This window comes from Palaemon carinicauda, chromosome 17, assembly GCF_036898095.1.
Source record: "Palaemon carinicauda isolate YSFRI2023 chromosome 17, ASM3689809v2, whole genome shotgun sequence".
Taxonomy (NCBI): Eukaryota; Metazoa; Arthropoda; class Malacostraca; order Decapoda; family Palaemonidae; genus Palaemon; species Palaemon carinicauda.
In genome coordinates this window covers 69,620,812-69,632,869 of record NC_090741.1, presented here as the reverse complement: position 1 = coordinate 69,632,869, position 12,058 = coordinate 69,620,812, and the positions used below count along the sequence as shown (strand labels likewise).

Here is a 12,058-nt window from a genome sequence, read left to right as displayed (position 1 = left end):
AATAGGGAACATAGCCCAGTGAGGAAAGGAAAGGAGGAAAAACAAAATATTTCAGGAACAGTAACATTAGAATAAGTATTTCCTATATAAAATATATAAACTTAAACAAAGCAAGAGGAAGATAAATAAGATAGGATAGTGTGCTTGAGTGTACCCTCAGGCAAGAGAACTCACATCCAAGATAATGGAAGACCATGGTACAGAGGCTATGGCACTACCCCAGACTAGAGAACAATGGTTTTATTTTGGAGTGTCCTCCTAGAGGAGCTGCTCACCCGCTAAAGAGCCTCTTCTACCCTTACCAAAAGGAAAGTGGCCACTGAACAACTAAAGTGCAGTAGTCAAGCCCTTAGTGTTGTCTGGTGTATCAGGACAGGAGAATCTGTAAAGAATAGGGCAGACTATTCAGTGTATGTGTAGGCAAAGGGTAAATGAACCGTAACCAGAGAGGAGGATCCAACGTAGTAGTGTTTGGCCAGTCAAAGGACCCCAAAATTCTCTAGCGGTAGTATCTCAACGGTTGGCTGGTGCCTTGGCCAACCTACAACCTATAATTCTAAGCAATCATATTAAAATGAACATAGAAAATAAAAAATAAATCCCCAGACATTCAGATTTTCATCGGCTTCATGCCTTTGTAAAAAACACTCTTAAACCATCAGACTATTTGTTTCTTGTACATTAACCCATTATTTTGTCTCATATTAATCTATTATTTTCTCTTTTCTAGACCGAAGAGCAGATGGCCGCTCAAGCTAAGATATTTGCTGACAGAGAAGCTGCCTTGGATGCATTTTGTGAGCAAACAGAAGATAAGCCCTCTTTTCTTCACAACATTTCGGATGTCCATGCAAATATTCGCTGGGTCCCCAAGCATAATCTGACTTGGTGTCCAGTTTATAAGGTAAGTAATTGAGAAGTGGCTTCGAGATGACTGGTCTTGTCGAGTCCTATTCAGTAGCCTACATATAACTGCCAACCATCATTGGTAGTCCCTTAGTATTCCTAGGACTATATTTTTACAAGTTTTTTTTTATTGCTACCGTATTCATTCCTTCAAATTTTACTCTAGAATACATTAATGAAGTTGTAAACTATCATTCAGAAATTATTGGGCGAACAACCAAAATGCTTCATTTGTGTACAGTTTGATTCATTCCAAATAACTCAGAGAGTTTCCTCGGTGAAAATAAACTTGATGTAACTAAGATTCTAAACAGAAAGCTTCAGAATTGCTTATTTACATAACCCTGTTGTAACTAGAATATTCTGATCAGCAATTTAGATTGGCATCTAGAACTAGTCCCAAGTTACTACATAGTCTAGCCCATTTAAGAAACTCTTCCTTGTCCATCACAGGCAGCCTCAACAACATGGATGACTAACCTCCTCCTTCTAGCTGGAATTAAATCTACTAACAGCAGCTTACACAAGCAGGTCAGGAAGCTCTACCCTCCACCAGAGGACCTAGAAGAGAGACAGAGGCTTCTGGACACGTCCATGAGAATGTTGATTGTGAGGCATCCTCTGGAACGCCTCCTTTCGGCTTATAGGTAAGCACAGCCTCTTGTTGCAGATGTCCAAAATTGCAGACAACAATTTGGCAGTGAAGAAAGATGCTAAGTGCTGAAGCTTAAATTGGAAATACATTGATTCTAAATGTTCCAGCTAGCTTCTAAAGCTCTCTGTGTGAAGGGGTGGGGGAGCGCTCCCCAATGAAATCATTATATCATAGACTAGAGCAGACACTCGGTAGAGCACATACCTTCGAAACCATCATTTTCGTCACCTAGAAAAATGATGAGGTTGTGAATATTTAATCCCAAAACACACACACACACACACACACACACACACACACACATATATATATATATATATATATATATATATATATATATATATATATATATATATATACCAAAAAATAGGCAATTGAATTATGCCCATTTTGTCACTAGTTTCATGCAAATCATATAATACTGCAAAAAGACACTTTTTACCTTTTCAGGACCTTGGCCTTGACTTATAACACAATCACTCCCAAAATCTAATTAAATTGTCATAGGATCATGCCCACCAAATCATCCCACCAAATGTCATGAGATTACGTCAAATCGTTTATGAGTTATGCTAATCACAAACACACAGACAAGCATACAAGCAAATAAATACACAAACAAGGGTAATGACATCACTATATGTTGTATATACTGTACAAAGTAGGGAATTGAATTGTGCACATTTTGGCACTAGTTTTATGCAAATTGGTAAAAATTGACCACAATATAGCAAAGACATGTTTACCTTTTCGTGACCTTGACTTTTACCTTTTGACCCAATCACTCCCAAAATCTAATCACTTTGTCCTTGGATCATGGCCAATCTTCCCATTAAATACCATGAGATACGGTCAAATAGTTTTTAAGTTATACTAATCACACACACACACACACACACACACACACACACACACGCCTATCAAAACAACATTTGCAGTAACAGAGTTGGCGAAGCTAATAAAGTTTCAATCTGCTCCTGCTGAGTAGCCGTCTGTGTGGACACTGCCTTCAGGCCAGGCACACCGGTTAGGCCATCATATCCTGCAAGTATTCGGTTGATGACTTTTCCGTTACTGTGCTTTAAAAAATCCCTTTGACGATCCTTTTAGGAATTTAGGGTAACCCACCATTTTAGTCTTCTGGTTTGTGAGTTGTTCGTTCAGTATTGGTCTTTTTCTTATAAGAAATTAAGTTTTGTTAAACATTTAGAGTAAAAATTAAGTGGCAGCGCCATCTGTGCAACGCTTGCATTACTATAATAAAGATATAGTTTTGTCGAAAGTGTTGCAGCGATAGAATAAATGAAGGCGAAAAAAATCAGTTATATTTTCTTTAACCAAAGGCTACAGAAAATCTAAAGCTGAGAACATAAGAGGATTCCTGTAGAAAACACCGGGAAACACAATGACACTACTATGGCAATCGCCTTCAATGAAAATTGTATTAGAGGGAAGCTGTGTCCCAAAAGTGTTGTATTTAGATTTTCTGTAGCCTTTGGTTACAGAAAATATAACTTCTTTTTCTTCTTCATTTATTCTATCACTGCAACACTGTTTCGACAAAATTGTCTTATCAAGGGATTCCTGATTAAGGCAATTTCGCAATTCTTTTTATATATGAGGTTCAACTAAAATTATAATTCATTATGTTGAAATGATATTCTATAGAAAATTAAAAACAAAAACAAAAATATTTCAAATTTCAGAGATCCTTGGATTGCAAAGAGGATAATGGCTGACTATATATAGTCAATTTCTTTTAGCAATGCAGATTTGCACCGACTCGCAGCGGTGCCCTTTTAGCTCGGAAAAGTTTCCTGATCGCTGATTGGTTGGACGAGATAATTCTAACCAATCAGCGATCAGGAAACTTTTCTGAGCTAAAAGGGCACCGCTGCGAGTCGGTGCAAATCTGCCTCGATAAAAGAAATGGACTATAGGCCTACTTAAACGCACATCTTTGTAAGCCGACCCAAAGCTAAGGTGGTGGTAGATGATGAGTTTTTCCTCAATAGTTTCCGTCGTTATGAGTTATTGAATTTCGTTGAATTTCTCCATCACAGCCTCTTCTATCATGATATTTGGATATCCGTTACGGGTGATAGTTGTCGAATTCGGTTTAGTCCGTCATCTACGTCTTTCCAAGATGTGCTGTGCGTGAATGTTCTTTTGACCTAAGCACTTATTACAGACTTTTTGTAAGCGTCGGGGCATTCACCTCTAGAATTGAAGCATCTCTCTGCGCCAGTTAATTTAGCGTATACCGTTGTCTTGAACTGGTATGTGACATCTTTTCTAATAATAATTTATAGTGGAATCGATATATTTGTATCTACATAAGAATACCCTTAGGTGAGGGAAGAGCAGTTCATTCACCCATCTTAATATTCATGGCGCAATATTTTCTCCGTACAATTTATCATGATATAACTTTATTTGGACTCCCCGAGGCCAGTTCCCAAGAATCCACCTTGAAGAAGTAGCCTTGTGTGTTGTCTGCTGTACTTAACTATCGTAGAAGAAAGTTTCAAAATTGTATTAAGTTTCATAACCTCTGTACCGTAGTCTTCCAGTTTTGGGTTAGAGTTCTCTTGCTTGAGGGTACACTTGGGCACACTAGTCTATCTTGTTTCTCTTCCTCTTGTTTTTTTTTTTTTTTTTTAAGTTTTTAGTTTAAATATGAAAGATCAATTCTAATGTTGCTACTGTTCTCTAAATATTTCATTTTAATTTTGCATTACTGCTTTTGCAGTTTATTTCCTTAGTTTCCTTTTCTCAATGGGCTATATTTCCCTGCTGAAGCTCTTGGGCTTATAGCATTCTGCTTTTTCAACAAGGGCTGTAGCTTAGCTAATAATAATAATAATCATAATAATAATAATAATAATAATAATAATAATAATAGTAGGTAAGATTTCAGTAGCTTTCTACTATAATATAAAATCAAAGATTTGCTCTCATGCGAGTGGGGATACCCTCACTTAGTGAAAGGGTTTGGGTATCACCATGATCAGCAAATCCGTACTAGACCAGGACACCCATACTTCGTTGATTACTGTGAGCGATCGGATAAAAGTCATCCACCATCACCGATCACACTGGCCACCGTAGTGATGAAAACTGTCCAAACCTCAGACAATGAATAAGGACATGATTGAGGCCTTTGTCCTGCAGTGGAATAGAAACAGCTGCATTTGTTCCTGTTCTTGTTGAGCAAGTAGTCACTGAACAGTTACAAGAGTTACAGTTAAGAGTTTTAGGTGCTACATAAACTATTCATTCTATGAGTAGGTAAAAAAGTTGTACTGTACCTGTAAAAAGACACTTCATTAAACTGTTTAACTAAGTCCTATAAAGGATCCTATAGCTCTCTAATGATGGAATCCCATAAGGGAGTTGGTGACTTGACCTACCTACTACCTCAAGTATAAATAACTCGTGTTCATAATCATCTTTTGTTAATCACTCTTCGACATTAGGAAGAAATTGGAATGCCTCATAACCTCCGTCAACGAAGTTGGGAGGAGGTTATGTTTTTGTCCCTGTTTGTCTGTTTGTTTTGAACAACTTCCTGGCCACAATTTTACTCATAGAGTAATGAAACTTTCAGGGATTAATTGTTATGTTGAGACGCGGAAGTGATTCAATTCAGAAAGTCCTAGGTCAAAGGTCAAGGTCGAGCAAAAGATTGACAGAATTAACCTTGAGCTAAGCTGGTTTCAAGAAATAAGCTGCCGTGGCAGAAGTCTGTACTCTCAGAGTGCTTTTCTAGTTCCTACTGTTAAAAGTTTCAGATATCCTTTTGTTTTTTACATATATATTGCATTAACATTCCTCACTCTAAAGACAATATTTTATTTCAGACTAGGAAAATATGTTTAATGTACTGTACAATTTTGAAAATAAACAGAACCATGCTCCTATTTCAGGGATAAAATGCTCCGGGATAACCAATTCCAGAAGGTGTCTAACCTTGTGAAAACCGGATATTCTGATCCCAGCGCTAAGGAAGATGATGCTTACCCAACTTTCCTCCAGTTTCTCAAGTACATCAAAGACATCATGAAGAAATTCTGGTAATTAGGGGGAGATAGAGTTTGTTTATTACAAACTAATTGGCATTATTGAAATAGAATAAACATTTGAATCAGTAGAACTTCAAAAGTTCAAAGTTGCAGCAAATGTTTTTATGTTGAACAGGCTGACATAGGTCTTTTTATAGTTTATATATGACATATCTGTTTTGGCGTTGTTAATGTTTTTAGAATGATTTACTGTTAATTTGTTCTCATTATTTATTTATTTCCTTATTTCCTTTCCTCACTGGGCTATTTTTCCCTATTGGAGCCCTTGGGCTTATAGCATCTTGCTTTTCCAACTAGGGTTGTAGCTTGGCTAGTAATAATAATAATAATAATAATAATAATAATATCATCTCTTATTCTATGACTAGTGTACGCGACCTGTCAAAATGACGGTTAGATATTTAGGTATATGCACATACATAGATTCAACCCTTCCCACCCCCTCCCCCGTTCCTAACTACAACTACCTGTCATCAGGGTATGGCTACTCCCTCTCCCCCTAACCGAGGGAACAGGGAGAGACCGAGTAGTTATATGTTTGGCCTTGCCACTGAGCGTGACTGGAAAGAAATATATATCCATATATATACTGTATAGCCAGACACTTGCTCTTTATTACATAGTGGAGATCCTAATCGTGTAGAAACCCAGTTCATGCTGCATCCACACGGAACAATTTGGCCGGTACTGGCAGGAAAAAACTGAAGCTGTAATGTACATACATACATATACCAAAGGCACTTCCCCCAATTTTGGGGGGTAGCCGACAACAACAAGAAACAAAACAAAAGGGGACCTCTACTCTCTACGTTCCTCCAGCCTAACCAGGGACTCAGCCGAGTTCAGCTGGTACTGCTAGGGTGCCACAGCCCAACCTCCCACATTTCCACCACAGATGAAGCTTCATACTGCTGAGTCCCCTACTGCTGCTACCTCCGCGGTCATCTAAGGCACCGGAGGAAGCAGCAGGGCCTACCGGAACTGCGTCACAATCGCTCGCCATTCATTCCTATTTCTAGCACGCTCTCTTGCCTCTCTCACATCTATCCTCCTATCACCCAGAGCTTTCTTCACACCATCCATCCACCCAAACCTTGGCCTTCCTCTTGTACTTCTCCCATCAACTCTTGCATTCATCACCTTCTTTAGCAGACAGCCATTTTCCATTCTCTCAACATGGCCAAACCACCTCAACACATTCATATCCACTCTAGCCGCTAACTCATTTCTTACACCCGTTCTCACCCTCACCACTTCGTTCCTAACCCTATCTACTCGAGATACACCAGCCATACTCCTCAGACACTTCATCTCAAACACATTCAATTTCTGTCTCTCCATCACTTTCATTCCCCACAACTCCGATCCATACATCACAGTTGGTACAATCACTTTCTCATATAGAACTCTCTTTACATTCATGCCCAATCCTCTATTTTTTACTACTCCCTTAACTGCCCCCAACACTTTGCAACCTTCATTCACTCTCTGACGTACATCTGCTTCCACTCCACCATTTGCTGCAACAACAGACCCCAAGTACTTAAACTGATCCACCTCCTCAAGTAACTCTCCATTCAACATGACATTCAACCTTGCACCACCTTCCCTTCTCGTACATCTCATAACCTTACTCTTACCCACATTAACTCTCAACTTCCTTCTCTCACACACCCTTCCAAATTCTGTCACTAGTCGGTCAAGCTTCTCTTCTGTGTCTGCTACCAGTACAGTATCATCCGCAAACAACAACTGATTTACCTCCCATTCATGATCATTCTCGCCTACCAGTTTTAATCCTCGTCCAAGCACTCTAGCATTCACCTCTCTCACCACTCCATCAACATACAAGTTAAACAACCACGGCGACATCACACATCCCTGTCTCAGCCCCACTCTCACCGGAAACCAATCGCTCACCTCATTTCCTATTCTAACACATGCTTTACTACCTGTGTAGAAACTTTTCACTGCTTGCAACAACCTTCCACCAACTCCATATAACCTCATCACATTCCACATTGCTTCCCTATCAACTCTATCATATGCTTTCTCCAGATCCATAAACGCAACATACACCTCCTTACCTTTTGCTAAATATTTCTCGCATATCTGCCTAACTGTAAAAATCTGATTCATACAACCCCTACCTCTTCTAAAACCACCCTGTACTTCCAAGATTGCATTCTCTGTTTTATCCTTAATCCTATTAATCAGTATTCTACCATACACTTTTCCAACTACACTCAACAAACTAATACCTCTTGAATTACAACACTCATGCACATCTCCCTTACCCTTATATAGTGGTACAATACATGCACAGACCCAATCTACTGGTACCATTGACAACACAAAACACACATTAAACAATCTCACCAACCATTCAAGTACAGTCACACCCCCTTCCTTCAACATCTCAGCTTTCACACCATCCATACCCGATGCTTTTCCTACTCTCGTTTCATCTAGTGCTCTCCTCACTTCCTCTATTGTAATCTCTCTCTCATTCTCATCTCCCATCACTGGCACCTCAACACCTGGAACCGCAATTATATCTGCCTCCCTATCATCCTCAACATTCAGCAAACTTTCAAAATATTCCGCCCACCTTTTCCTTACCTCCTCTCCTTTTAACAACCTTCCATTTCCATCTTTCACTGTCTCTTCAATTCTTGCGCCGGCCTTCCTTACTCTCTTCACTTCTTTCCAAAACTTCTTCTTATTCTCTTCATATGACTGACCCAGTCCCTGACCCCACCTCAGGTCAGCTGCCCTCTTTGCCTCACGTACCTTGCGCTTTACTTCCACCTTTTTCTCTCTATATTTTTCATACTTCTCTATACTATTACTCTGCAGCCATTCTTCAAAAGCCCTCTTTTTCTCTTCCACTTTTACCTTCACTCCTTCATCCCACCATTCACTGCCCTTCCTCATGCTGCCTCCAACAACCTTCTTGCCACATACATCACTTGCAATCCCAACAAAATTTTCTTTTGCTAACTTCCACTCCTCCTCTAAATTACCAGTTTCTCTTACTCTCACCTCGTCATATGCCATTTTCAACCTTTCCTGATATTTACTTTTTACCCCCGGTTTTATTAGCTCTTCAACCCTCACTAGCTCCCTTTTACATCCACCTACTCTATTCCCCCACTCTTTTGCTACAACCAATTTTCCTTCCACCAAAAAATGATCAGACATACCGTTAGCCATACCCCTAAACACGTGCACGTCTTTCAATCTTCCAAACATTCTTTTTGTTATCAACACATAATCCATTAATGCCCTTTCTACTACTCTTCCATTTGCCACTCTTACCCATGTATACTTATTTTTATCTTTCTGTAATGTACAAATCATTAATTCCCTGAGACTGATGCTGATGCTTCTTGGATTGGTCTCATTAGAAACAATTCATTTTAGAGTCGAGCTTCAATCCACTCCTGCCCACACTAACCAAATCACTACTTGCGAGGACACAGGTGCTTTGTCAGCAATTCGGGTGGTTCAATAAGGAGTGGGGTGAAGCATGAATTTAAAATTTACTGAAACTAATGAGACTGATCATCCTAGCTTTTGTGTGAACAGTCTTTTGGAATCAGCTTATTTCAAATTCAAGCTACAGGTGGCTACTGCCTGCACCTGCCAAATTTACCACTTTTGCAGATACAGCCTTAGCTTAGACTTAACCTCTCTGTTTCAGCTATGCTTTATCAGTCAGTACTACAAGTCAGTTAACATGTACTTTCTTATTTACCCCTGTAGGAATTCTGAAGGTAAATCAAGAGTAAATCCTCACTGGCAACCAGTTTGGTGGACTTGCGGACCCTGCCAAATCAAATACGATGCCATAGCTCATATGGAAACACTCATGGTAGACCAGGAGTACATCATAAGGAAAGCTGGTCTCAAAGATTTGGCTATCAACGCACATACGCATTCATCTAAGTAATATATTTGTCTACTCTGTTATTCCCAGTTTAATCTTTTATTTTGCTCTACTTCTTGATTTCGTTTGTCCATTATATTCCCATTTACAAATTTTCTAAACTTTATTTTGCTTAGTTATTGTCACCACTTCTGATTTTCTTGAAGTATGTCTGTACTGTGAAGTATGTTCTGAATCATAACAATCATGATATTATATTTTCCCATATATAACTATATACTACATTACAATAAAGTAGTTGGCGTTTAAGTTGCTATAGAACCGTTACTCTGCCAGGATCTCTTCAATTACGTTATCGATTGCTAATTTCTTAATTATCTTTTTTTATCTATTTGCAGTCTTGACTCTTACAATGGGACCAACCAGGCCACTCAAGATTACTTCAGCCGTATCCCCAAAACGCTGATTAAACAAGTATCGAACCTGTACAGACACGACTTCCAGTTGTTTGGGTATACGCCAAACGAGTATATCAAAATGGGGACTGATTAGTTAAATGATATATATTTGGAGTGCTCTTCCCCTAAAAGTAAATTTTGCCTAACTAGATTCTCCTACCTTTAGGAGACATCAATAACTGGTGATGTTATGATGCCAGATAATTACTAATTTTTCAAGAGGTAGTAGGTCTGTGATTTCCTTCAGGGCTTCACTACACTCTTCTTTCCCCTTATACATGATTAGGGCATTTGTTTGCCTTCCCCAGAAGTCCTTCCTTATGGGAACTCAGAAATGGTTGATTTGAGACATAGGTCTGCATGCTGAGTCATCAGAACCAATTCCCTATCAACCCGGGTCCTAGTTGGTGGGTATAATCCATGGATGCTGACCAGATGTTAAGATATTCGGGCGTTTTGTAATTTGTCTAACATTGCAATGACACATTCTTTGCCTCTGCTGCTCGGAAGTGACCTTTACTAGCCGTAAGAGCATAATTTTTTCATCAAAATTGAAAAGAGATTATGTTTTACTGAAAACTATTTTTAAGATTCCTAGGGACTTATCAGTTAATATTTGTTTACTTCTAGACAAATTGAGGTTCTGTTTACTTCCAGACAAAATCAGTGCCTGTTTACCTCCTGCCCAAATGTAGGTTTGTTTGCTTCCTGACAAACTAAAGTTCTGTGTAATTCGCGATTTAATGTAGGTCTGTTTACTTCCTGACAAATTGAGGTTCTGTTTGATTCCCGATTTAATGGTCTCTATACTTCCAACTTAAGGATCTGCTTATTCCAGACATGAAGTGGCACATTTGCTTCCTGACAAAACCGAAGTCTGTTTGCTTCCTGACAAATTGAGGATTTGAATGCTTTCTGACAAAATTTAGGGCTTGCTTTTTTTTAGTAAAAAGTTTGTCTACTTCCTGGGGAAAGGCAAATTTACTTAATTCCGGTTATAATTAGGGTCTGTTTAATGCTTGACATGATAAATTCTGTTTACTTTCTGACAAAAATTTGGGTCTGTTTACATCTGACTAAATGAGGGTCTTCTAACTCCCTGACAAACATAAAAGTATTTTTACTTTTTTGGAAAATGGGTGTCTGTATACTCCTTGACAAAATGATGTTCTACTTACTGCCTGACAAAAATATGGATTTGTTTACCTTTTCAGTCAAGCGAGAGTTTTTTTTATTTTTTTTTTACTTGCAAAATTTAGGTCTGTTCACTTGATAAAAATTAGTCTTTTCGCTTCCTAGGCCAAAAAAAAAGTATGTATATATTTTGTTGAAAAAAAAATTTATGTTTACCTTTTGACAAAAATGAGTCTGTTTACTTCCAGACAAAAAGTATGGTCTGTTTACTAAATGACAAAAATATGTTTACTAACTGCCAAAAGTGGGGTCTGTTGACTCCCTGGCAAAAACAATTAGATCTCTTTACTTCTTGACAAAGAGGTTTTGTGAATTCCTGACAATGATAAGGACCACTTTACACCTCATAAAGAGGAAGGACGTGTTTTTGTCGCATTATCATTGTCATTACAAGCTAAGCTACAATCTTAGTTGGAAAAGCGGGACTCTGTAAGCCCAAGGGTTCCAACATGGAAAACAGCACAGTGAGGAAAGGAAATAAGGAAACATTGGTATGCTATGGATTTAATTTAATCTTTCGTTTGCAATTGCATAGACTAGTTTGCTTTTACTTTCTTTGAAAAATTAGGATCCGTTTACTTCCGACTAAAAGTGGCTGGTTTTCTACTCAATTGTCTCTTTATACAAATCATATAGATTTGATACATTATGTAAATTTTCCCCTTCTAAACTGAGGGAAAATCTTAAAGAGACGGGTCTCGTCCAGCTAATGTCCTTTCATCCCTCTAAAGGTATAGGCCTATATATAAAATTTTCCGATTAAATTTGGATTGACTTATAGGCATATTTATTAAAAGTTCCACGATTATATTTAGATTGACTTTAGGCCTATTTATTAAAAGTTCCACAATTAAATTTGGATTGACTT

At 38.4% G+C, this 12,058-nt stretch overlaps 1 protein-coding gene across 1 annotated transcript in view; it reads left to right on the top strand.

Moving 5' to 3' along the window:
• LOC137656414 (carbohydrate sulfotransferase 10-like) overlaps positions 1-11,136 on the top strand; it is a 14,616-nt gene extending 3,480 nt beyond the window's left edge. Inside the window, exons 2-6 of the mRNA XM_068390592.1 lie at positions 731-904; positions 1,360-1,553; positions 5,491-5,637; positions 9,415-9,597; positions 9,937-11,136. Coding sequence (XP_068246693.1) covers positions 731-904; positions 1,360-1,553; positions 5,491-5,637; positions 9,415-9,597; positions 9,937-10,090 — 852 coding nt within the window. The 3' untranslated portion in view covers positions 10,091-11,136. The remainder of the gene's footprint in view (positions 1-730; positions 905-1,359; positions 1,554-5,490; positions 5,638-9,414; positions 9,598-9,936) is intronic.
• The last annotated feature ends 922 nt before the right edge of the window (positions 11,137-12,058 follow it).